This window comes from Lactuca saligna, chromosome 2 (assembly GCF_052625555.1).
Source record: "Lactuca saligna cultivar CGN05327 chromosome 2, ASM5262555v1, whole genome shotgun sequence".
NCBI lineage: Eukaryota > Viridiplantae > Streptophyta > Magnoliopsida > Asterales > Asteraceae > Lactuca > Lactuca saligna.
Genome location: NC_136418.1, coordinates 121,924,494 through 121,952,402, shown reverse-complemented (window position 1 = coordinate 121,952,402; position 27,909 = coordinate 121,924,494). Strand labels below are relative to the sequence as shown.

The 27,909-nt window shown below is 35.6% G+C and overlaps 1 protein-coding gene across 2 annotated transcripts; it reads left to right on the top strand.

Moving 5' to 3' along the window:
* Nucleotides 1-2,616: 2,616 nt before the first annotated feature.
* Nucleotides 2,617-3,904, top strand: LOC145031462 (plasma membrane-associated cation-binding protein 1-like). Of its 2 annotated transcripts, none has more exons than XM_078980018.1 (5): nucleotides 2,617-2,753; nucleotides 2,843-2,989; nucleotides 3,113-3,202; nucleotides 3,332-3,416; nucleotides 3,504-3,904. In XM_078980018.1, the coding sequence occupies exons 2-5, from the start codon at nucleotides 2,879-2,881 to the stop codon at nucleotides 3,749-3,751; spliced, it is 534 nt and encodes a 177-aa protein (XP_078836144.1). In that variant the 5' UTR covers nucleotides 2,617-2,753; nucleotides 2,843-2,878; the 3' UTR covers nucleotides 3,752-3,904. The 2 variants fall into 2 exon arrangements, with proteins under 2 accessions (XP_078836144.1, XP_078836145.1); XM_078980019.1 differs by having other exon boundaries at nucleotides 2,821-2,989.
* Nucleotides 3,905-27,909: the final 24,005 nt, after the last annotated feature.

Below are 27,909 nucleotides of genomic sequence, written 5' to 3'. Positions count from 1 at the left end.
TAATTTCATTCTCATATAATATTATAAGAATGTTTATTATTTTTAAGAATTCCAAGATATAATTTAGCTAGTATCCAAGTATTTTAACCTATATTTTAAAAGAATGCAAACACACATAGCTAGCAATTACATAATTTTCTTATTAGAAAGTGATTTCAAAATATTTAACAAGCAACGTATTCTTAAATAATTTATTTTAACTGCAAATTAAAAGAAGGGTAAATTACACGAATCGTCCCTCGTCCAGGTGCCAAAAGGCATGTTCAGTCCCTATTTTAAAAAATTAACTCGGATCGTCCCTCGTTAGTTTTAAACTTACACGCTTCATCCCTCCGGATATAAAAAGACCATTTTACCCTTATTTATTTCCTTTTTGATTTATTTTTTTTAATTATTTGTTATTTATTAATTATATGTTGATTTATTTATTATAAAATAATTATTATTTCCTTTTAAAAAAAGAAATAGCCACTAAATACGTTGATAACTCGTCTGGTTGCCCCCTCGCCCCTTTTCTTCTTCAGTGCATCTCCTCTCCTATCTACAGTTAACACCCCACCGGCGACTTTTGCAACATCTCCAACCGACTCCATTATTCCGATCGTGAACCAACCAAATCAAAACCACCACTAATCGCCTCCCAAAAAAACCCTATATTTTTTCGTTCGATAAACCTAGCAGCAACTACCAATCGACATAGCTGATTTCTTCAGAATTCCAATCGGGGGTGTTGCAGATCCAGAAGGTGACAAGGTGTAGAAGGCGACAAGGTGTAGTACCTGAGTGAGGGTTTTCTTGAAGCACGTTGGGGACAACATCAGTGTTATGATGGTTCGATTTCAACACATTCACCTCCGCTGAACAATACCTCTCCCCGTCTTCTTCTTTGATACTTTGAATCTAAAGCTCTGGTGCCGATTTTCATTTCCAATCTCATCTTTTTGAAGCTTAAGTTATAGGGTTCATTTTTGAAAGTGAAAACAAAAAGTTCTTGCTGGAGGTAAACGGTGGTTCTTTAAGGAGATCTGGACCGGAGAAGAATGGTAGCGATGACGGCCTAGAGGTTACCGACGACCGGTGAAGGAGGTGGTGGTGACGGTGCTGGGTTTCATGAAGGTGAAGGCTTGAAGAGTTAGCACTCACATCAGAGAAAAGAAAGGAGATATAGGGAGAAAGAAGGGGTTGTGGTCCATTGATGGCGGTAAGCGGTGATATGGTGTCGGAGGTAGTCGTCGGTGGTGGTGGTTCGGTAGGTGGCGGTGAGGATGTTTCATGATGAGAGGAAGAGGAAAAGGGTGATAGATATAGGAGTTGTAATTTCTATTTTCTATATATAAAATGAATTATAAATAAATTAAAATAGAATAGTAAGGGTAGTATAGTCATTTTAAATATGGTAAGGGATGAAGTGTGTAAATTTAATCCAACGAAGGATCAAGCGTGCAAGTTTAAAACATCCAAGGGACGGTCCGAGTTAATTTTTAAAAATAGGGATTAAACGTGCACTTTGGCACATGCACGAGGGACGATTCGTGTAATTTACTCTTAAAAGAATGATAAAATGAATAAGAATGGGTAATTTAAAAAATAAAAATAAAACAATTGCTATTACAATTAGTGGAAATCATGCATAATCCAATCCCAACAAAATCTAAAATCTCCTTAATATTTGCATTTTCTATATTTTATGGTAAACAATTTGATTAGTTTACCCTTATGGCTGTTTAAAAATAAAATATTATTAATCTTTTTAAAATTATGTACCATAATGTTATCCTCCATTTTAACTATTCATTATTTAGATCTAATGTACATAAAATAAGAAAATGTATTTTTCATGGTAAAAGTACCTATAAATAATGAAACCACATTAACAAAACACAAAAGTTTCAATAATTGTTTTTACTAGGTTTGTTTGTTTTAGAAAATTAACCACAAGAACCAACCGTCGTAATTTTTGTTGTTTTAATTGACGGCAAACATCATAGCGGTTTTTTACGCATTGAAAATCAATAATTTAGGTTTTCTTGGAATGTTTCCGAACATATACTTTGTTTGAATCACATTACCCCACCACAACAGTAAACTAACGTCCCATCAAACGTTCAAAACGATGTTATATATTATACGTAATGTGTTACATTCGTACTCAACAAGTAAACAGCTATGCAAGTTTTAGCCATTTTGTTTCTTATTATATTACTATATATAACTTTTTGGTTACATGATCTGATGAGGAAATTGACGGCGGGGGTGGCGGTAGTAAACCCTAAACCCCACCCCAGCTAACCCACGTTCGGCAGACAAGCTTTCTCCTTCACTGTTCCAGAAAATGCTGGTTTCACAGGTCACCATTGGGTCCCCTCCGGTGGTTGCCAGTTGTGTGAAAGCCCCAACCCTCCAATCATTCAATGCCAACCTAACTCTTCTATTCTCTCTTCACTCAGATAATCACAAACAAATATCTCCGGTTGCAAGTGTGCTGGCATCTCAATCACCATCTTCATACTTTCCCACTATATTTAAATATAATAACTCTTTTATGAATCTCATGATTGATTCAAAAGACTCTATTATTAATTTGGTGAGTTGGTTATAGTTGTAATAATAGCGGAATGTTGGGGTAGGAAAGGAAAAAGAAATAAGTGCATAATGTTGTGGAGAAAGCCCTTATAACACACTAGTCACTCCGCTTTTTCTTGTTCATCTACAATTAGAACGTAACGCACTTGCAGGGTTTCTTTCTAATTAAGGTATACTTTTTTCTTTCTTTTTTGGTTAAACAGAATGTTATTAATGGATGTTTATGTTTATTTACAGCCAAACAATTAAAATTGTGTAGGTTGAGTTTGAGATTTTTAGTATTGAAACTTGAAAGATGGGCTACTGGAAATCGACAGTCGTTCCGAAGTTTAAGAAGATCTTCGAGAAGAACACCACCAAGAAGACAGCTGCTATCGAAGCTTGCAAGTCCTTTGATGACGCTAAGGTCTCTATTATATCATTATATATAGAACTGATTAATCGTATTCGTTTCTTCATTTATTTAGTTATTGGTTTCTTGATTAATTTCTTTGACTTACGATATTTATATGCATGCATGTCCACACAGGAGGAGTACAGCAAAGAGTTTGAAGAGAAGAAAACCGAGCTCCAAACTAAAGTAATAGAGATCTATGAAGCTTCTGCAACTGAAATCAAGGTTCCTGATCACTCCCTTCCACCACCTGCTTGAACTTTTATTAATTCGTGTTTACGTTTCAAGATGTGAGTTGGAGTTGTTTTAGAAATATGTAGGATATATATAAAAGTATTTGTTATGTGAATACAGGCTTTGGTGAAGGAACCTAAAGATGCGTCTTTAAAAAAGAACTCCACCGGAGTTACCAAGTTTCTTGAAGAACTATCCAAGATAGGTACGTATATAGTACATGTCACTCAAGTTTACGTACGCTCGTGGGATTGAATTAAATCATTAAAGTTGAGTTTAATTACATGCACAGAATTTCCGGGGTCGAAACCAGCACATGAAGCGTGTTCCAAGTTCGGACCAACGTTGGTTCAGGGACCTATTTTCTTTGTATTCGAGAAGGTGTCGACGTTTATTGTGGTAGAAGAGAAGGAAACAACGAGCAGTAAAGACAAAGACGTGGCGGTGGAGGAAGAGAAGAAAGAGGAGGTGGCGGTGGAGACTGAGGCAAAGGCGGCGGAAGAGGTGGCAGCCCCGGCGGAGCCATCAAAGGATTGCTGATCGAGATGACATGATCAATTTATAATATGTACGAAGAAGCTGGCAACAATTTGATAAACCTGTTATTGTTTTTGTATTCGTTTAATTTTTTAAAATTACACTTTTGTAGCCCAAGTACTTGTATTCCTATGGTATTTTACAGTTTTTGGTGTATTATATATATATATATATATATATATATATATATATATATATATATATATATATATATATATATATATATCACTTATTATTCATTATTATTATTATTATTATTATTTTTTATGGTTTTGATCAGATTGGTGTCATGGATTTTCATAATGTTTTACAACATCTTCTTAGTCTTCATTTGCCATTAATTATGACCATTGCCACCGTGACAACACATCATTTGTTTGTTATAGACATTGTGTTATGTAAATGGACATCTTTTGTAATTTTAAAAATCTATATATGAGACAAAAACTTAATTAGTATTGAATGATTATATAGCCTAAGTAATTTTAAGTTTCTGAATGAATTTGTTACCAAAAAAAAATCGACAAACACTTCATAAATAAAACAAAATAGGTTATGAAAAAGATGAATTTAGTAGATGAATGTACATGATTATCCATAGAGAGAATAATTAATCTCCATTTAAGGTGTATTTGTATGTGTAAGTTGGCACATGTAGGTTACAGTAGTTTGCTCATGTACAACACTTGGAGGAAGTATGTCAAGCAGTTAATATATCAACATTGTGTGACAGTTGGGTATGAAACTCAGGTAGAAATATTGAATTCATTGTTTTGAAAGTTCGAAAGTGTATTGATTGTCGGATGGTGTGGTGTCTATAATATGGAGTACATATCTTCCTAAAAAAGTGAATAAAGCGAATCAATGTAGATGATAAAGGTATTGACATATGGAATTGTATAGGTTAAAAAGACATATAGAAGAAATTTTGCACCTTATTATCTCTTGCCAAATACTGGTCGAATTATGACAATATTTTGGAAATTGATGTGGTTTTAATGTCCATGATTTCAGTCAAATTGAAGATGATTCAATAGGTGGATTCGATGCAACTACCAACACAAAACGATTGGCATTAGAATCAATTGTTATGGGAATGTGGTGGTTATATGGATTTTTAGGAATAGTGTTCTTTTTAGTTGTCAAAATATTTGGAAAAATTTGTTGGTTGATAGATTAACAGACTATTATAAATGGATTGTTGATAGCATGGCTTATAAATCCAATTTTATCTATTCCATTGTAATTATTGTTAGCCGATTGCTAATATTCTTAATAAAAAATTCAGCTATTCAGGAAGAAAAAAAAAGCTAAAAACTTTATAAAGTTATTAATTTAATTTTAGTTTTTAGATTATAATATTTTTATTTAATGTTAAAAGCTCATATGCAATAAAAAAAGGAGGCCGAATACATCTTTTATAATTGTGATATTTATTTAGTTTTCTGAAACAAATTTTAAATGGGTCGAAACCATATTTTATATTTAAACAATATATAGAAAAAGGCAAAAATTTTGTAATTAATTTCTAGAAATATAAAACAAAATTAAATATTTTATAATTTCTTGTTTCTATATTTATAGAAAAAGTAAATATCAACTTCTATAAAAATAGAAATATGGGATTGGAGTTAGCCATGGCCCATGAGTTAGCCATGAGGTCTCAATTATGGAGTTTTCTGTATTCTATTGAAGTCAAGTTTAGATTTTTCTAATTCAATTTCCTATTTTTCTCGTTTACTAATTTAATTATATATAATTCAATTTTTTCCTACCACAAGTTTTAAATCGGGAGTTGCAGGTTCATGTACTTTAACATCGAAGGATTTATCACTATACAAGATCGTTTTGTGGTTGGCAAATTTAGTTGCTCCGTCATTTGTTTCGATTTATTTTTAAGCGCCAAAATTGTGTTAGGCTTGATTTACTTTTGTTTGAAGCCATTCTTCAATCGATATATCATTTGGTCGAACTTATTGTTGATTGAAGTCTCATTTGATGTTTCTTGATCCACTTGAAAATAAGATGATAGATGACTTATGGTGTTAATTTTGGCCCAAGTTATAGCTCCTCCACTAATCATTGTTGTATGGATTTCGCTATGATGGAGACCAAAAAAATCATGATAACATCGATCTATGTCAAAATAGTCACCCATTGTTCTTCGTTAATTCGTTCATCCTTGGTACAAATTGCAACGTAGATGACATCCTGAATTGCGAGTGTGCTGCAAAACCTACAAAAATTCGAAAAGAAAGCATGAACAAACGAGTAAACGAGAACTAAATGCAAAAAAGAAAGATTTTTTGGTTATGAGAATTTTGAAAAAATAGTACAAACAAGTAAAAAAGAAGAACTAAACACTAGTGCAATAGCTCCCCGACAACTACGTCAAAATCACATTCATCGATGCAATCAAATTAACCTTAAAAGCACCAAATATGTAGGGCAAATATAATGGTCGAATGCACAATGACCTTATGGTTAGCAAGTAGTTCTAAAGTGATTAACAGTTGATGAAAACACAATTTGACAATGTTTGAAATCAATATAGGGAAAATGACTTAAAAACTCAACGAAGTTTCCAAACCGTTTAAAAAACCCCAATCATGTTTTGTCTGTTCAAAAAAACCCAACAAACTTAACATTTTATCTAAAAAATCCAACTAAGTTACACTTTCTCGAAAGTCAAATAAGAGAAACAGATGACGTGGCTTATTACCGTATCGGAAAAATGACTTGTTAGACCAACGAAGTTTCCAAAACGTTTAAAAAACTCCAATCATGTTTTGACTGTTCAAAAAAAACTCAACGAACTTAAACAAAACAAAATTGGAATTTTCTGAACAGTTTGAAACTTCGTTGGACTTTTTAGACAAAAGGTTAAGTTCGTTAGGTTTTTTTGAACAAACAAAACATGATTGGAGTTTTTTGAATGATTTGGAAACTTCGTTGGGCTTTTAAATCATTTTCCCATCAATATAATATCCCTTAGATAGAAAGATAGTGGTTGAGGAATGGAATTCTGAAGTCCAGGGTTCAAACCTAATAAACCCAAAATATTTTTAACGTTTCACGAATCACCTCCGACAGGGGCCTTAAGGCGGGTTTACATGGATTGCTCAGATGGTATGATTTACCATTTTTTTAAATCAAGATTACAAGAAGTGATCGTTCGCGCTTTTAATTTTGATTACTAAGATTGTATTGTACCAAGTGTTATTGTTTTTGTGTTTATTTAGACTACATAGACATGACTATACTAGTTTATGTTTCAATATGGGATCAAACTATATACATCTATGCCCTCTCTCTTGCACATCTATTTTGGCACTGTGTGGGAGACCATAATAGGATTGTCTTACATATAAAGCAATCTTTTATTTTAGAAAAAATGATGGAAAATATTAATCAATTAAACAGAAAACAACTTAAATACTTTGTCTATGAATATAAAATGTTCAACCTTAATGTAATACTAGAAAAGAAATCAAAACTTACTTACAGTCAGGAGGAATTAAATGCTTATAATTGGTGTAGATAAAGACATTATGTTGATGACGGATACGCTTCCAAAGGCGACTTGAACTTCAAAGAATTATAAAATTTTATTGGAATAAGGCTTTGATATTGACCCAAGATGGGTTGGAAGTGTTAAGGGAAGGATTTGGGGACCCATTGAGGTTGTTAAAACTAGGGAAAAGCATCCTGGGATTGATGAAAAACAATGACACAAACTTCCCTTCTTATAAAGCTTCTTAACTATGATAAGTATGGTCTCATGGTAGCGGTGTCTTTGGAGACGTCCCATGGTGTTCGGTACGACATTAGATGGTGTCTTTTTCATGCTTTATGATGTTTTTGATTTTACTCTAAAAAATGCTACAAGGACTTTGGTCGTTCGACATGGTGTCCTAGGACGCTATCTAGGATTTTTGTACCTAATTCTTGTTACATCAAATGTTTGTTCTCACCAAAAATCCCCAAAGGACTGTGTGTCCTTACAAATATCCTACGACGCTGCCTAGGATGTTGATAGGTTAAAGACATTTTCCTCAACACGTTGTCCTTACAAATATCAAATGTTTGTTGAATTTGACTATGACCAAATATGAGTAAGACACCCTTAACACGTTGTTTTGGTCTTTGGGCTACAACTGTGTGTCTATTCATCTTTTTGATGTGTCGTTTTCACCAAATTCATCCATATCTTGTATTTTACATGTATATTCAACAATTCCATAATATTACGGTGTCACACCCCATTTTTTAAAATATAATTTATAATTTTATTTTATATAACATAAGGATCAAAGATTAGAGAGAACATTTACAAAAGTAGAGTGTAAGAAAAAAGGGAAATAATTTGTAGCAACCACATACAAAAGTTATAATACAAAATACATGTAACAAAACCCGGTTACAAGTTGTACGTGCAAAAGTAAAATTAGGACAATACATCCTCCTAACTTCTTATTCTCACGATCTTACATTCCATATACCCGTGACATCCCTACGATTACCTGAACACAATAAGAAACACAATAAGGAATTCTGAAAACAAATCATAACCATTTGTTTATATTTTGTTTCCCGATTTAAACGTCGGGTCATATTTAGTAATGAGATGTCAAGTTTCTCTAGCATAACATCAGGTCATATTATTTACCATAGGCACCAACACCGTAACGAGCATAAATTCGGGCTAGTCAATTTAATAATAATAAGCGTTAATAATGACTTTTTGATAGAAGATTATTCAGGAAAAATAATCTTAACAAAAGTTATAATATATTTGACAATGATTTTGTACATATAAAGAACATTGAAATCCGATTTCGTATGAAAAAGTTATGCTTCTTCGAATTTTCGTAATTAAACCGATACAACTCTGTGAATCGTAAAAAGTGAATTTTTGATAAATTACTTTTTTGCCTATAAAGTATAAACGGAAGTCGTAGTTGTCATTAAACGGAGAGTGTAATATAAAGAACGTCTAAATCTGATTTTGTGAGAGAAAGTTATAATTTTTTAAAGATTCAGCGTCGCGGTATACAATTTAGAAATCGAATTTTAGATCAATCGATTTTAAGCCGAAATGATCTAAATGAGAATTGAATATATCTTTAAAAGGAGTTCAACGATATAAAGACACTTAGAAATGGACGTCAGACAAGAGAGTTATGAATTATTAACGGACTTTAACAGTCTAAGTCTGTTAAAAATATAACTTTAAAAATAAAGTTAAAATTAGCTGACGGGGTCTAAACAACATTTGTAGATCCCGCCGATAGCTATATGTGGATATAAAGAATGTCCAAACACGGCTCTTATGTGAAATTTATGAATTATTGAAGATTTGAAATCTACATATATATTTGCTTTTTACGTACGCTACTACGTTGGGTGTAACCTAGAATTACGATGGATGTAGTTCTTCCTGGCAACTTATAAATAAGTTGCGAAAATCACTCATTTACTCACATCTTTCGAATCCATTTACTCAATGACTTCTTTCTTCTTGAGTCCAAGTCCTTCTAGTCCTTAGGAGTGTTTAGCAAGGCTCTAGGCATCAAAGAGCCTGACAAATAGGAACTCTCGAGTCAAAATTCTGCTAGTACAATTCTTGATTTTTCGCTAGAAATCTATGTAAGTTAAGATGCAATTATATTACTTTCAGTGTAACCTATACTTATATTTACAATCGTTGTTATGAATTTATAAATAAGATTTGTCAGTGATTCCAAGTTATAATAATGATTGATCTACTTACGAGAGAGGTGTCTAGAATGGTTACGTTAGCTTGGTTGTTTAATTTTAGAAAGACTATATGCTGAAATGGTCATGCCTCGTGTAACGCCCACGTTTCCTGCAAGAATAAGTCATAGTTTGTAATCATTTTGGTCAACTATTGTAATCTTTATATGAATAAATATGAAAGTATTATTCATATTCTAATATGCTTACATGTTTTATAGGGTATTATGTGTAAACTATATGAGTATTTAATATTAAAATAAAATAAATTAAAATACATGCTGAAGATAAAATGATTACTTAGGGAAAATAATATTAAGCTAGTGGTAGTATACGTTATAAGGATTCTTGAGATATAAGGAGCGTTCAAATCCGACTTCACATGAAGAAATTATGCTTCTTCAAAGTTTCACGATTAAAACGGTATGGCTCTACGTATCATAAAATGTAGATTTTTGATAAATTACTTTTTAGCCTTAGTAATCCAAACGAAAACCGTAGTAGTCGTTAAACCGAGAGCGTGTATATAGAGAATGTCCAAATATGACTTTGTGAGAGCAAGTTATGATTATTCTATGTTTTGGCATAACAATATTCAACTCAAAAGTCAAATTTAGTTTGGTTGATTTTTAGCCAAAATAATTTAAACAAAAGTTGAAGATCTCGTTAATAGGAGTTCAACAATATATAGTCTATTGAAAAAGGATACCAGATGAGAGAGTTATGCTTTTTATACGTGATTTAATAGTCTAAGTTTGTGTGAAAAATATGAAGTCAAAATTAGCCGATGAAGTCAAAACAAAAGTTATAGATCTCATTGAGAGCTTTATGGGGATATAAAGAATGTCAAAATGAAGTTCGTATGAAGAAGTTACACAACTTAAAAATCTGAAAATCGGTACGATTGCGCGTCAGGAGCGCGGCGCGCCAGACAAGACCACGCAACCCTACCCACTTTTCGATATGTGTCAGGACAACAATTTTCCATCTCATTATGTCCAGACCAAGAGCACGGTGTGCCTCCATTGTGTAAATGGCGCACCACCCCAATTCTCCCTATAAATAGCAGCTCATTCCTTCATTCCTCCTCACACTATTCTATCGATTTCTCTATGAAATATTCGGCATTTGGCTCATTTTTCCTTCATTCTAGTCTATAGCAAAGACCCTAAGTACTAATCTGATTAGTAGCCTTTGAGTAGGAGATCCCGAGTCAACATTATGCCCAACTAGTTCCCAGTTCTCATCTATTGTACTCTGTAAATGAGCTACACTTACTATGCTTCCGTGTAATTTATAAGCATAGTTATAAGTCATTACTAGGAACCTATAAGTAAGAATTATCAATGGTTCCAAGTCATTATACTGCTCGATCTATTTATAGGAGTGATGTCTAGGTTAGATTTAGTGAGGTGTTTAAAGTGGGATTTCCAAATAGTATATTATGTATACTACACGGAACCTACATTTAATACGATCCTACCTGGTTATTCCTTATTTAGATCTTGAAGTAGACTTTAGGATTACTGAGGAACCTAAACCCTTAATATAATAGTTCCATGAAATAGGAAATTAGAATAATACTTAGCGTTATGTACATGTAGGTCTTCTGGGAATGGTGTAAGGCGAAGCTCTACCCGATTCACCAATCACCAGACACTTTATCAGATGAGTGTGTAGTTACTATCAGTATCATAATCTAAAATAAAAGTATTATTTATATGAGACAGTAAATGTTTTCCTATATTATATGTTATTTATATAAATAGGATAATACTATTGAACTGGAAACCATATTGGAAATCGATTGCCGTTAAATATAAGTCTTGCATTAGCATAAGAATAAGACTTTTAAAGTTTTCTTAGTTGAATTCAGGCCGAGTATTGATTAGGTCTCATGATTGGGGTAGGGTGTATGAGATCAGAGTGGAGTGTGTCTCCTCTTTCATGGATAACCAAAAATGGTGGATTCAAATCAGACAACTGGCAAGTATGTCTGGGTCATCGACTAGAGTAGATGACAACACTTAACTATTCTTGGCAGTCTAGTGAATTATCTTACGAGTATGAACTTATAACCCATGGGCGTAGATAAAATAGCATACCATATTTATCAAATCTCTAAACATTGGTTGTCTTATATGAATTACATTGTCCAAAGACACTTCTAGTTGTGTAGTTAATCAGATACTAAGAAAATTCATTAGGTAAGGTGATTCTTCTAGATGATTGTCGAATTAGGATCTATGAGGATCGGATGGGTTGGGTAGTTGGCATTAGGTCAAGATTTCAGATATATAATTTTAACATCATTGGTTGTAAGAATGATATTATTTATTATCATTAATTTATTATGGGCTTGAAAACCCTATGTATCTCAACAGGTTTTCCTAAACCTGACTCACTCACTTTTATTCATCACAAATAATCGAACCAAGACTGTAGTATTCTGATTGGGATGTTTAGTGGAATAAAGAGATGTGCCTGTAATTTGTAGTTTCAATACATTTTATAATTTACTCGTAATGTATGTTTGGATATGAACGAGTGACATACTCAAGGTTTGAATAAAATAACTTCCATTATTTAAAAATGTTTTATTTAACTTGGAAATTTCACCTCTCAATTTACAAAATAATAAAGAAAAATGTTTTAATTGGTTCTGAAAAATAGGGGATGTCATCCTTGGTTGATTCTTAGTTAATCGATATTGATGTTGATATTGCTATTTGATGGGTTTGATCCATAAGAACTTTCCTATGTGCACATGCAAACCCTATTGCTTAGATCTAGGTTTCTCTAATTGAACATGCTTTGTATCCAAGACTTTGAATCATAGATCTAGTGTAAACAAACAATTCATAACATATGAAATCAGATCTAGAAGAATACCTTGAGTTACTTGCTTGAAAACTTCTTTTCCTTGGAGCTTAGAGTCACAATTGTCACTCCTCTAATGGCTTACAAACACCTACTAGCAAGAAGATGATTTGAGAGAGGGAGAGAGGTGAGAAATCGGCTCTAGGGTTTCCTCAAACATTGAGTCGCCGATTTCTCCAACCCTAAGGGTCTATTTATACTATGAGTTCTTAGGGTGTTACCTTAAACCCTAATTGGATAAGTTAGCCTCAAAGCAATCCAAAGATGCTTCTGGATAAGGCCTTGGATGATTTCTAGGATATCCATATTCTTAAAATCGTCCATTCCCATATACATAAGGATTCAATGTCTAAAACACAGCTATCACACATTTGACAGTTTATGCCCCTTTATTTAATTAATCTCTTTAAGTCACCAAATTAATTCCTAATTAATTTATGACTTATATCAATCAAATAATATTATTATTCCTTTAATATATTAGTCTTATAACACATTAATAATAATATTTCTCCTCTCTATATAAATCACCTTGTCAAGTTGCTATGGTGAAGGCAACCCAAAAGGACCATGCACAACCGGGTCAAGTACTTACCAAATATAGTTACAGCCTTAGACACTAATCCAACAGTCTCCTACTTGGATACGTCTAGTAACTATAAATGCAAACACAATCCAATTAGCAATCGTAACTCTCAAAGGCGCTGTCAACTCTGATTTCATCAGTAACCTGTCCTTTAGATAAGGGATCGTACAGTCCTCTGTTTAGATATTGTCCGAACGATCTCATGGAACTAATTGTCCAGCAGTTGGTTTCTCGATCTCAGATTTATTTGACATAGAACTTAATTAAACACATCAATTCATTCCTGACCGGGCCCGGCACATAAGTCAAATCAAATCATCGAGTGGCCGTGATATCGCTTTTACCCTCTTAGGATAAAAGTAACAGATAAACTTCGACTTACATGCATTTACTTATCCACCAATCAATTATACACAAAAATGCGTTTTATAACATCAATTTACTGATGCGGTTTCGCATTATCAATGCACAACTAATTAGTAAATAATAAACCATATATCTAGGTTTTATGACCATATGATATTATCGTCTTGCGATCACTTTTGTCACATTCCATAAAGTGATTCCAGCAAGCGCACGTTTATTCCAATGCTCAAAACTTGTTCATAATCACTCATGAACATTGTACCAAACCTTTGCTATGTCTAATACCATTTAGACAATCTGCACACCAATTCATGACAATCTTCATTCATATCTACTTCCAACACATGAACAATTGTGGACTATTTGAATAATTCGATTATTCTTAACAAACTCAATTATTCTGGAAGTCAAAACATGCAAATTGAAAGAATAGTTAAACAATTAACATAAGACAGTAACTTTACTTATAAATAATAATTCTTTATTTAATCATCAAATGTCAATTACATTTATCTATTATATGTTTCTAAAACTATCTAATCTAAACTAATATCATCCTTAAGTCCAATGCCCCTAGCGTGCTGCAAGTGCTTAACCCTACTCAGTCCCTTCGTAAGCAGATCTGTTGGGTTATCTTCTGATGATATCCTCTTAACCACGAGGTGTCCTTCTTCTACTCGATGTCTAATAAAGTAATATTTTCTGTCGATATGCCGAGATCTACCATGATCCCTCGGTTTCTTGGTCAAGGCAACCAATCCTTCATTATCACAAAAAATTTCCATAGGCTCCTTTATGGCAGGCACAACTCGAAGGTCACCAATGAAGTTCTTCAACCATATCACCTCCTTTGACGCTTCGCTCGCTGCAATATACTATGATTCGCACATTGAATCAACTACAGTTTCTTGCTTGGAACTTTTCCATGTCACTGCTCCTCCATTTAGGGTAAAGACCCAACCTGACTGCAAACGGTAGTTGTCCCTGTCGGTCTGGAAAATGGCATCACTATACCCTTGCACCTTCAAGTCATCACTCCCTTCGAGGACTAGAAACCATTCCTTGGTTCTCCGAAGGTACTTAAGAATATTCTTAACCGCAACCAATGAGCTCTGCCAGGGTTACCTTGATATCTACTGACCATGCTCAAAGCAAAGGCCACATCAGGGCGAGTACAATTCATAGCGTACATGATTGAGCCAACTGCGGAAGCGTAAGGTACTCGACTCATCTCATCTATCTCGGCTTCAGTACTCGGACTTTGAGTCTTATTCAACTTGGCATTACTTTGTATCGGTAGTTCTCCCTTCTTCGACTTTTCCATACTAAAATGTTTTAGTACCTTATCTAAGTAAGTATTCTAACTAAGTCCTATTAGTCTCTTACTTCGTTCTCTCACTATCCTTATTCCCAAAATATAGGAAGCCTCTTCGAGGTCCTTCATAGTGAAACACTTCCCGAGCCAGGAATTAACCTCCTATGGAGTCGGGATGTCATTTCCAATGAACATTATGTCATCAACATACAAAACGAGAAAGCTAACTATACTCCCACTGGCTTTGACATATACACACGATTCATCTTCGCTTCGTACAAATCCAAACTCTTTGACTTTCTCATCAAGCAAAGATTCCATCTGTGAGATGCTTTCTTAAGTCCATAAATGGACTTCTCAAGCTTGGACACTCTATTGGGATGCTTCTTATCAACAAAACCTTCTGGCTGAGCCATGTAAACATCCTCAACCAACTTCCCATTAAGGAAAGCGGTCTTGACATCCATCTGCCATATCTCATAATCATGAAATGCAGCAATGGCTAGCATCTCCCTAATAGATTTTATCTTGGCAACTGGTGAGAATGTCTCATCATAGTTAACTCTGGGAGTTTGAGTAAAGCCCTTCGCCACCAGTCGTGCCTTATACGTGTGTACATTCCCATCCACGTCGGTCTTCTTCTTGAAGATCCATTTGCACCCAACCGTCTTACGTCCGGGTATATTGTCAACCAAATTCCAAACTTGGTTGTCATACATGGACTGAATCTCGCTATCCATCGCCTCTTTCCATTTAGCAGACTCCGGGCCTGCCATGGCTTCCTTATAGCCGTTAGGTTCATCTAGATTTACTAGTGTACTGTCACTAATATACGTGTCCCCTTCGGTAGTAATATGAAAACCATACAACTGGGGTTGAACTCTAACTCTTTCAGAACGTCTAAGAGGTAAGGATTGGTCAATCGGTTCAACTGCAGTTTCCTCCTCGGGTTGAGCGCCAGGGTCGAGGTTCCTTCATCACTCGATTCTTGAATCTTATCAAGATCGATTTGCCTCCCACTGTCTCCTTGGCTTATGAGTTCTCGCTCTTGGAAAACCCCTCTCCTCGCAACGAAGACGTCATTTTCATTCGGTCTATAGAAGAGATATCCAAAGGATTTCTACGGGTAGCCGATGAAAATACATCACTCACTACGAGGTTCAAGCTTGTCGTGAGTATCTCATCTTACGAAAACTTCACAACCCCAAACCTTGATATATGCCAACAAGGGAGCTTTCCCTGTCCATATCTTGTGAGGTGTTTTGGCAACCTTCTTTGTAGGGACTCGGTTAAGGATATGGGCGGCAGTCTCTAAGGCATACCCCCAGAATGAGATATGTAGTGAAGCATGACTCATCATAGAATGGACCATGTCTAACAAGGTTCGATTACGCCTTTCTGCCACACCATTCAATTGTGGTGTCCTAGGTGGCGTCAATTGCGAAACTATTCCGCATTCCTTGAGATAGTCGTGAAATTCAAGACTTAGGTACTCTCCTCCTCGATCGGATCAAAGCATCTTGATTTTCCTGCCCAATTGATTCTCCACTTCATACTTGAATTCTTTGAACTTTTCAAACGCTTCTAACTTGTGCTTGATTAAGTAAATATATATCCATATCTACTATAATCATCGGTGAAAGTCACGTAGAAGCGGTTCCCATCCTTTGTGGTGGATCTAAAGGGCCCACATACATCGGTATGTATGAGATCCAATAGAGCCTCACTCCTCTCACAAGTGCCAGTGAAGGGTGAGTTGGTCATGTTTTCAAGTAAACAAGATTCGCATGTGTCATCTTCCCTAAGGTCGAATGACTCCAACACTCCATCCTTTTGGAGTTGGGCTATGCGCTTCTTGTTGACATGTCCAAGACGACAATGCCACAAAGATGCTTTATCCATACTATTGGAAGAATCTATACACAACACATCATTTCCTAGGTTATCTACAACCATAACAGTTTCATAAATTCCATTAAAAGGCATTGCTTCAAAATATAAAACACCATTTAGATAAGCATAAATCGAACCATTTTCATTATTAAACAAATATCTAAATCCTTGTCTAAATAAACCATGAAAAGAAATGATGTTTCTTGCCATATGTGGCGAGTAGCAACAATTATTTAAATCTAAATTCAATCCATTACTAAGGACTAAAGAATACACTCCAATCATGGTGACATGCAACGATCTTCTATTCCCAATGATTAGATTTATTCTTCCAAGCTCCACATCCCTATTTCTTCCTAGTCCCTGCAAATCAGAACAAATGTGGTAACCACACCCTGTATCAAGAACCCAAGAAATAACACGAGATGAGTCATTAGATTTAATTGTGTATATACCTTCAAAAGATGGCTTGAACTTCCCATCCTTGATGGCTTGCAGATATTCCGGGCAGCTTCTCTTCCAATGCCTTATTTTGTGGCAATGATGGCACTCTGCCTCCTTTGGGTTAGAGTTGAGCTTAGCAGGATCAACCTTGGTCCCACTAGAAGAGGAACCATCTTGGGACTTTCCCTTGCGGTGGTTCTTTGACGAAGCCTTCCTCTTCTTGCCACTAGTAGAAAAACAGCCTTTTACGATGCTCATTGCGCATCGTAAAAGGCTCAGACGACACGAAAATGCGCGTCAAGGAAGGCCCTGTCATAAAGAGAGACGACGTGCTTTTGCGCGTAATCTATAGACGACGCGCATTAACGACGCTCATTTACGACGCTTGTTTATGACACGCAATGCGTATCAAGGAAGCCCTGTCATAAAGGAAGACGACACGCATTCGCGTGTCGTAACCTTACGACGCGCGTGTTAATGACACATAATGCGTATCATTAAAACCCTTGTCAAGAAAGGCCATGTCATAAAAGAAGATGTCACACATTTTTGCGTATCGTAAAATTAAATGTTTAAAAAAAATATATTTATATATTTATGAATTTTCAAATTAAATTTGCATTTACTGTCTCATAATAAAAATAAAATACCATATAAAAAAAATACAATCCATTGCATAAAATTTAATGTCATACAATTCTATTTCTTACAATATATAAAATTTCATTCATCTAATCTACTCTTGGAGAATAACTATACTAAGATTTGATAAAGAGCATTCTTTGCATCTGGGCGGTTGGTTTCCAAAACACCTGCTACTTTGTTGATCTTGCAATGAAGCTTCCCTGGTGCAATGAATCGTAACAGCTCCCTGTTTCCCCCTTCAAATTCAAACAATCACACACACGTTGTTAAAAATACCGTAATACCCTCATGGTACATATAGGAACAAATAATTCAACGAAAATAATGTTAGATAATTTGCTTACAGATCAATGAAATCAACTGTGACACCAAAAGCCTTTGCCATGGCTTCAATGGTGACACGAAGAGGCACATGCAGGTTGATAAGGGGTTGATTTTGATGATACGAAGAGGCACATGCAGTTCTTCTCAGCATCATAAGTAGAGACACCCAACGAACCATCCTAAACACATACGAGAAAAAAGAATTCATAGAGTTCATAGAAAAAAAAAGTAGAAGAATATGGTAATCTTGCAAACCTTTCTGTAGCATTGAGATCCCAACATGAATATGTAGATGATAATGAAGACTAGATTAGATGTAAATAATAAAGTTGGAGAAAAAGAAATTAAAGCAAGAAAAGCTTTTCTAGCTTCTCTGCAAGCATCTGCAATTAGAGATGGTCATTCAAAGCTTTTTTAAAGCATCTTCTTTTCCTTGTGACTGCATGCTATTAATAGATTATAACAAATGCAATTTATGTTGGATTGATTTGACATATTAGTGACACTTGAAGAGCATACCAAAAAGTGAACCAGTTTTTGAACTCTTTATTGAGTGACCACGACGCCATCCCATTTTCAGCATCAATCAGACACCTAGTTATTAACAGCATGATGATAGTAAGATATAGTGAGATGCTATTCAAAATGAAATGAAAATTTTATATTAAATGAAAACAAACTGAAAGGATCTGTGGCTAGAACAACTATTTCAACAGGAGCAGGTCCAGGAATAGAAATTTAACAAAAATTAATTAGATATCATAAAGGGTGTGAGAGATAATAGAAATTGAACAAAAATAAATTACAAAAGAAAAGTAGATTGTACCTCTCATTTTTTTTCGTTCTCAACCTGCTTCCTAGCCACTTCTGCTGCAGTAAATCCAAAGGTGTCAAACTGCATTGATGTCCCCAAAGAATTGCCTTCCAGTTACTGCATTATAAAAACACAAAGCATGGTCATTAATAGATTAAAAATGATAGCAACTCACACTATCATCACAGAATGCAGCATATCATCATAAAAAATGGATCATATTAGAAAAAAAAATCACACATACAGCTTTCTCATCGTCATCCTAAAAGTTTGAAAGATCTTGTTGCTTTATTTCAGCTTTGTTCTTCCTTGATGAAGACTATGTTATTCAGGAAATAAGAGAACCCAATTCGCAGGTTGTCAAGTCGAAAACTGCTACTAGGAGTGGTTCTTCAGTATCTAGACCACTTGGATTCGAGAAGTTCTCTCCTGTGTTGGGGATTGGGGTGAATCACACACCAACAAAATCTCCTGCTTTATTTGCTGCTGCTATTACATCTCAAAATAACAAAATATTGACCTTTATTTGCATTACATATCATTCCTATTACGTCCTGAAGACTTACAGTTTTAAGCTCACCCAATTTATCTGCACCAAATATTGACCTTTATCTGCATTAAATATTATTTACATTCTTTTGGAGGTAGAAAGAGATGGGTGTAACTACAACAGTGTTGGCCTATCTTCCTGTAACAACGAAAATTTGAACCAATTAATAATAACAATATGTGTAATCAATCAAACTTAAGTTAAACTTAAAGATAAGATTAAGCTAGTTTAGTTTAGTTTACAAAAAGAAAGAAAGAAATTGATTATGAGTGACCTCTAACCAAGGGATCTAACGGTGTTTGCTCTTTGTTTTGGTGATTTTGGATTTCCCATGCTATTGTTGTTCGTTGGGTGGTTTCTAGATGATATCTTTAAGATTGTTACAGAAATTCTTGTAAAACTGCATGCAGCCACCAACATTATTTAAGAATTACCAAAGTCTACAAAAAGAAGGAAAAAAAAAAGGATAAGTTGCAACTGTAATTACCTCTGGTGCAACATAGTTGGGAGTTCCACAGGTTGTTCGAAGGATACTGACACCCTGCAGACACATAAATTAATGATGATGATCCTGATGGACGATACTATAACAACATATTCAAATCTTACTTCTGCTGGCAATGCACTATGTCCAAAATCTGAAATCTTTAAATTTCCTTGGGAATCTAACAAAAGATTTTCAGGCTGCAAAAGGAAAGTAAGAGGTAAAATAAGTAGATAGTGATTCAAAAGACTGATTTCATATATAATATCTTGGATGGTTGTCCAAGTTTTAGGTTTTCCAAGATGTGCAGGTCAAAACATGGGCTAAGTTGCTTCCTGAGATTGTGATTAGATTTTAGCATAATGTTATGGCATAATGTTACATTAGGGAGTAACTATAAACCGAAAATCCCCACAATCTTATTGAACCCAATTATTTATATCAAGATTTAATGATCAAATTTTAGCATAGTTGAAAAATGAAATTTGGATTTAATTTAAAATGACATGAAATTTGGTTGATTTAATAGCACCCTTTTGATATTTCTAGTTGTATTTTAGTTGACTAGGTAGATTATTAATCATTTTGGTTTTGGGACTTCTTAATTATGCTCTTGGCATATAACTGAGGCTATTGTAATTGCTATTTTCCAAATATTAGGACACTACATATAAGATATGATAGTTGCGTGTGTGTAACTGTCCAAATAAAGTGTATTCTATACACTGGAATGTCATAGTAACATCTAGTATAACTCAAAATAAGAATTACCTGATCCTGAAGCAAACCACAATTCAGGACATCTAGAAACAATAATCTTGGTTCTCTCAACTTCAAATTAAGAGAATTCAGAAAGTATAACCACATCAAAATATGCAATAAAAACAAATTTGATATGGATATGATTCACCAAAACTTATATTAGGTGAGTGAGTACTAATCTCAAGCTAAGCAATCAAGGTTTCCATATACGACAGTGATACCAATGAGCATCTCCTTCAATGTTTTGGACATAACCAAATACGAAGACAAGACAGATAAAATCGAACGTATGAATTACTTACTGATATCCGATAACTGAGTGGGGATGAGCGGAAAACCTGATGCGTTGCGCGTTGATACTATGATAAGCATATGTTAACGCGTGAAAGAAACTGAAAACCCTAATTCAACTTCTTCTGAATCCCAAACGCCATTTTCAGATGCTTACATGCAAAATACAAAAACCCAACATCTTCTGAGCAGCCATAAAAAACCAAAAAAAATACAAAATTAGTTGACTAAGAAAAAATAACCTCAGCAAATGCTGTACCTGGGATTCAAAACAAAAACCCAATGTTTCATTCTTTAATCTTGTGGTATGTTGTGTTGGTGGTATAATGGGGGCTTTATTGGTGGCGCTGGTGAACCAGAAAGAAGACGAAGGATGGTGGGTGGTTGTCGAGTAGTAGGGGTAGATAGATAGAGAGAGAGAGAGAGAGAGAGAGAGAAAATCAGGTGTGGTGTCTGTGACTCTCCTCAACGTCAAGATTGAGAAAAACAGGTGTGGTGTCTTCGAAGACACCAGTGGGAGGTACATGTTTGCCCTAGATCCAGAACTCCAACCGGATTTCTTCCCAGACTTCATGCTCTTCCATGGGTCGACTTTCTTCCCTCTGCCACTCTGATTACGCAGATGTACCTGTGAGAGTCGGTCCTCAAAAATTTAAGTCTCAAGTGATTCGGAGGTGGGACCACCGGTAGAGGAAGAATCATCGAGCGTGTCTTTCGTTTTGAAGGAGAAGGTTAGGGGCAGTGGTGCGTGGGATCTGGGTGGGGACAGAGGGATTGGCGTTCCGATCTTGAACCAGTATCTTGAGATGGAGGAAGTGTGTGTTTAGGTTTCTAGATGTACTCCAAGCTCTTAAAGATTATCGTGTTCGATGTTGGTGGTGGCAGCTTAGGGCTTGCAGAGAGAGAGAGAGAGAGTACAAAGGTAAAGGAAGACGAGCCGATTCAAAAGGATGTGCTGATTCAAAAGGATTATTAGGGTTCTATTGTAGGATTCTAATGTGGATTGAGTTTTTAAGGCTCAATGGTGGTGGCAGTGGCGATGGCTTAGGGTTTACAGAGAGAATGAAGGAGTGAATGAAAAGGGAGATACTGAGGAGAGAGGGTAGAAGCGGGGTTCTTCAAAATTTTAGAATTTCAAATGATTTCGTTTTCCCCCTTTAAAAACGCGCCTTTAGGCAAAAAAAAAACATAAAGCGATATATTTAGAGGACGCACACTTTATGAAAGGTGCCCTCCGCATTTTTTTTTCTTTTCTTACACTAATTTTAGGGCACACACAAATGCGTGTCCACTATCCTTCAAATTTTGTAAATTTGACATTATTTTTTAGGGCACACACCAATGCGCGTCTTCTATCAGCGAGTGTCATTGTTTGCGCGTCATTAAAGGGTTGTTTTCTAGTGTGCCCCTTCCCTGCCCAATAGCCAAAACAGGAGCAGCGGGTGGATTGGGAGTTGGTGCAACAGACTTGTCCTTGAGGTTGCTCTCAGCAGTCCTTAGGAGCCCTTGGAGTTTGCTTAAGGTGACCTCTTATTTGTTCATGTGGTAGGTCATCCTAAATTGATTGTAGCATGAGGGCAAGGAGTGAAGAACAATGTCGATAGCCAAATCCTCCCCAAAGTTGACATTCAACTTGCGAAGACGATCAACATACCTTTTCATCTTTTGTAAGTGCACGGTTAGAGACTCTCCACTTCCCATTTTATCAGTGATCATATTCGTTATGATCTCATAGCGCTCTTGCCTCGCGCTTTGGTGATATCTCTCCATCAAGTCTAGATGCATCTCATAAGGATACATGTCCTCATAGGACTTTTGGAATTCGAAGTTCATTGTGGCTATCATGATGCAATGGACTTTCGTTGCATCACGTTCATGTGTCTCAAAGACATCCATTTCTTCAGGAGTAGCAGTTTCTGGAATGATCTTCTCGAGCTTCTCATCGAGAACATACTCCTTGTCCTTGTAACGTGCGATCGTGCGAATGTATCTTATCCATTCGCTAAAGTTCGATCCATCGAAAGTGACTTTTTGACAAAGACTCATTAACGTGAATGAGTTAGCAGCAGCGTTGTTTGCGTTCGACATCTAAAAATAGAAAGGACAAACTTTGATTAGTATTGAATCCCTAATTAAACACTCAAAATGAAAAATTAGGGCTAGGACCCAACAACATTATTTACATATTATAAAAGGGATGTCGTAATCCAACATGCAAATACTTTGGAGGTAAGTGAATGATGATTCACTAATTCTTCGCCATGAAAAACATAACTTTAAGTTTTAAATGTATTAAGAATTCCTAGATTTTCTTGGAGTTCATTGAACTTTTCAATGGCATGTTTAAATCTCGATATGCCCCTCTCGTTTGTGACTGGGATACCGAGGATCACAAAGTGGGTGTGAATAACCATGCTAATCTACACGGTGCCTTCATTGTTACAATCACCTATTTGATGTGCCGGTAAACCACACACGCTCCATCGAACTATGATAAACAATGAATCACCCTTTGCCACCTTTGCTTAGAACTAGTTAGTGTCCCAGTAAACCACACACGCTCCACTAACTTCTTAGCAAGGATGCAAAGTGTAATTTCATGGCATTGCATCAATTCACTTTTGCCTAAAGTAACTAGGATTGAGAATTTGGAAAAACATGTAGTTACTTAATATTTCAACATTATACTTTTAATGAGAAGAGAGAGTTGCCCTATCCTACCCGTTCGGCTAACGACCCTCCACCAGTCAAGCAAGCGGTGGGTGTGAGTGTACACCCATTAAACGCCATTTTATAGACAGCAACCTTATACCCACCTTATAGATCGACTTCGTGAATGAGACCTACTAACGGTAAGACTAACATTTTAATTATACTTATATATATTCATTAAGCTTTAATAATATAATAGTATAGGGTTGAATTTTAAACTTGTAAAACTCTAGGGGTTGAAATTTAAATTCTTCTAAATTAAACTTTTAATCACAAAATTTAAATCTCAAAACTTCGGGACAAATTTGAACTTTTCAAAACTAGAGGGATCAAATAACAAATAATTCAAATAACTAGTTTCATAATTATCTGTATTTGACCTAATCCAATTTTAGTCATTAGATAATTACCAAATAATTTTAAATAGTCAATATTTATCATATAAATAACCAATATTGAAAAGATTTGAAATTATGTATTGTTATGTCAAGGATAATCATAAAATTAAGTCAAAATTCGGATTTTAACATAACAAAACGGTTTAGGTATCAAATCCAACACAAAATAGGAACAAAATCCCGAAATATCCTCTGCCTGACACTTGGACTCGCCGAGTAGGGCCAAGTCCAGACACTGACTCGCTGAGTTGGGTCGGGCAGAGGCCAAGAAAAACGATTTTCAGCAAGCAAAACAATTAAGCATCATATTCAATTGAAACCAATCAAGGCTCTGATACCATTGATGGTAAGAAATTTCCTATGTGCACATGGAAACCCTATTGCTTGGATCTAGGTTTCTCTAATTGAACATGCTTTGTATCCAAGACTTTGAATCATAGATCTAGTGTAAACAAACAGTTCATAACATATGAAATTAGATCTAGAAGAATATCTTGAGTTACTTGCTTGAAAACTTCTTTTCCTTGGAGCGTAGAGTCACAATTGTTACTCCTCTAATGGCTTACAAACACCTACTAGCAAGAAGATGATTTGAGAGAGGGAGAGAGGTGAGAAATCGGCTCTAGGGTTTCCTCAAACATTGAGTCTCCGATTTCTCCAACCCTAAGGGTCTATTTATACTATGAGTTCTTAGGGTGTTACCTTAAACCCTAATTGGATAACTTAGCCTCAAAGCAATCCAAAGATCCTTCTGGATAAGGCCTTGGACGATTTCTAGGATATCCATATCCTTAACATCATCGCTTCCCATATCCATAAGGATTCATAGTCTAAAACACAACTATCACACATTTGACAGTTTATGCCGCTTTATTTAATTAATCTATTTAAGTCACCGAATTAATTCCTAATTAATTTATGACTTATATCAATCAAATAATATTATTATTCCTTTAATATATTATTCTTATAACACATTAATAATAATATTTCTCCTCTCTATATAAATCACGTTTTCAAGTTACTATGGGGAAGGCAACCCAAAAGGACCATGCACAACCGGGTCAAGTACTTACCAAATATAGTTACAGCCTTAGACACTAATCCAACACTATTTAACACGGTCTCGTCTGTGACACACTTCCGAATCTGAGATACATGAGAGGTGTTGTGTATCTGACTAAGCTCGTTTGGTAAATCCAAGCGATTGGCGACCTAGCCTACCCGGGAAGTAATCCTAAACGGTCCAATATACCGGGCCCTAGATTTCCCCTCTCCTGGAACCTAATCATACCCTTCCACAGTGACACTTTCAGCAAGACGAAATCCCCCACCTGGAGCTCAAGTCCGACCGACAACAGTCATCATAGCTTTTTTAATGGCTCTGTGCGACTCGTAGACGGCCGCGTACCTGCTGAATCAACCACGTAGTCTAGAGCTCTACCTCGGTGCTCCCCATGACTCAGTGTCCAACCTCACCCCAACAAATCGGGGTCCTACATCTCTAACCATAAAACATCTCAAACGGAGGGAGGTTGATACTCGCATGATAACTATCGTTATACGAAAACTCTGCCAATGGTAGGTATGTATACCAACTACCTCTAAAATCCAACACGCATGCCCAAAGCATATCCTCAAGTGTCTAGATCGTCTCTTGCTCTAGCCTTCTATCTGAGTGTCACACCCCAAAAACCAAAGGCGGAAACATTTCCGGGGCGGACTCCACGTTGAGTATCAAATCCAATGCACATAGTAATCAAAGTGAACAACCATTACATTACATATGAAAATTTACATTTGTTCAAAAGTAAATTTGTACAAGTGTGATACATATGTATATATATGAACAAAAGCAAGACGTGTCTTCTACGCACTCTGTCTTTGATCATCGGGTACATGTCTAATGTGGACTTGAGAATACAAGCATTTTAAAAATCAGCATAAAGCTGGTGAGTTCATAAGCGGTTTTGTTTTATGAAAATGTATGAGTTTCCTTTTGGTTTCTGAAAATGTTACGACCCAAGAAAATCCCATATTTTCTTAAAAGTAATGTTTGGTTAAATGTTAGATTATATGGTTCTGGTTATGTTCGATTGTGATCCCAGGAAAATCCCATATTTTCCTAATATGAAAGATGTAAACTGAAAACCTGGTTATCCTTGTAAAGTGCATGTTAGTTTACCAACTCGAAATGAAATGTAAAAGATGTACACTAAAAATGTATTAGTTTTAACACGTTTATAAAACCAATAAATACCAAGTAAACTAGTTACTAAACCCATTATTACTAAAAGGTAAATCTATGTTATCCAAATTGCGAGTTCCATAGCCATACAATAGACTAATTAGTGCAATAAGTAGTCCATCACCCTATAAGACTTTCATCACCCTTGAACCTTTCGGTTCGGCTGTAGCTAGCAGCCAGGTGCGGGGTAGTCAACCCCGTATAGATCTATACACTCAAGTCACACTCCCTATCTAAGAGATTCTCATTACGGGATTGGTCCTCCACTCGCGTATCTCTGTGGAGTGTTCTTCGAGGACGTGTTTCCAATTTATAGGAATAACAAATTTACTAGTAATAATACTGAAAGATCAAATGACTATCCTCCACCTCATGTATCTCTTTGAAGTGTTACCGAGGACAAAAAAATGTTCTAAGTTCTAATGTATGCTTTTAACTGTTATAATGGGAAAAACATTTATGAAAATATAAATACAACAATTTATATTGTTTTTCACAAATAATATGATAATGTATTGTGTAGGTTCAAATGGTTACTTATTACGACTGTTAGTGTTAAAAGCATATGTAATATGAAACACAACATATATAAAATAAGTTTTGATTACAAGTATTACTTGTACTTTGCTTGTATCCCCACCCCCCCTGAAAACAGTTAAAACATTGAAAATGGGTAGGGGTATGAACTCAACAGTCGGGAAAACGTGTTAGTTTGGATGCTAGTTGTCAGTTCGGGGCTAGATTAAGCGTGAGGTTCCTATGTAATATGAAATGATATACAATTGTATCTAATTAGACTTTGAACCACTAATTAGACATGAATATGCAATCCAAGACGTGAAAACACTTTAATTCAAGTGTTAGGAGTGATCCGGGTAGCATCTAAGGGTGTGTAGGGACTAAATATGGAGTTTACTCTTCAAGAGTAAACTCCTTAAGGAGTTTACGGCCCATTGACCATATCCTTATGAGTTTACGACCGTAAACTCATGGGCGGTGGGTTGTTGGATGCCAAATGGTCATACAATGCACATGGGAAGGTTCTAGGGTCGATTCCATGGCTTAGGAAGTGATCGGGACTTGAAATGGCCTTGGGAAATGAGTTTACGGTCTAAGGAGATGTTCATGGGGAGTTTACTACCTTAAACTCATGAGTTTACAACCATAAAATCATGTTTGTCCATGAATCAAGGGCTTTGGTGGTTGTAATTCAATCATATGTGATTCTAGGTCCAAAACCAAGCTATTCAAGGGGTTAAAGGCACCTTACCACCCTTTGAGGGGTGTTTACGGCCTAAGGAGGTGGGTTTATGGTCCAAGAATGTTCTTGGTCTGTAAACTCAAGTTTATCCCATTTGATGATGTTTTGGTGCATCACATGAAGGTTTATGATGTTCTACACTCCCATGGAAGCATTTTGAAGGTGTTTAAGGGCATTTTGACTTATTAACATGAGTTTATGGTCCATGAATGAGGGTTTACGGTCCAAGAACATGCTTTGGCCGTAAACTCATGTCCATACATCATATGATAGGATTTTGGGGTCCTAAGCTCATGCATGCAAGTTTCTAGGCCGAATCTAAGCCCCAGAAGTGTTTTGGAGGGGTTTTAAGGCTTCAAAACCCTCATATGATGTGTTCACGGTTTTAGGAGGGTCCCCAAACCGTAAACACATGTTCATATGTGTTTTGG

What these genes read in the sequence shown, in the direction of transcription:
- LOC145031462 (XM_078980018.1), top strand. Translation starts at nt 2,879, where the DNA reads ATGGGCTACTGGAAATCGACAGTCGTTCCGAAGTTTAAGAAGATCTTC. An exon ending in AGTCCTTTGATGACGCTAAG is followed by an intron (nt 2,990 to 3,112) that starts GTCTCTATTATA and finishes ATGTCCACACAG; the next exon opens with GAGGAGTACAGCAAAGAGTT. An exon ending in CTTCTGCAACTGAAATCAAG is followed by an intron (nt 3,203 to 3,331) that starts GTTCCTGATCAC and finishes ATGTGAATACAG; the next exon opens with GCTTTGGTGAAGGAACCTAA.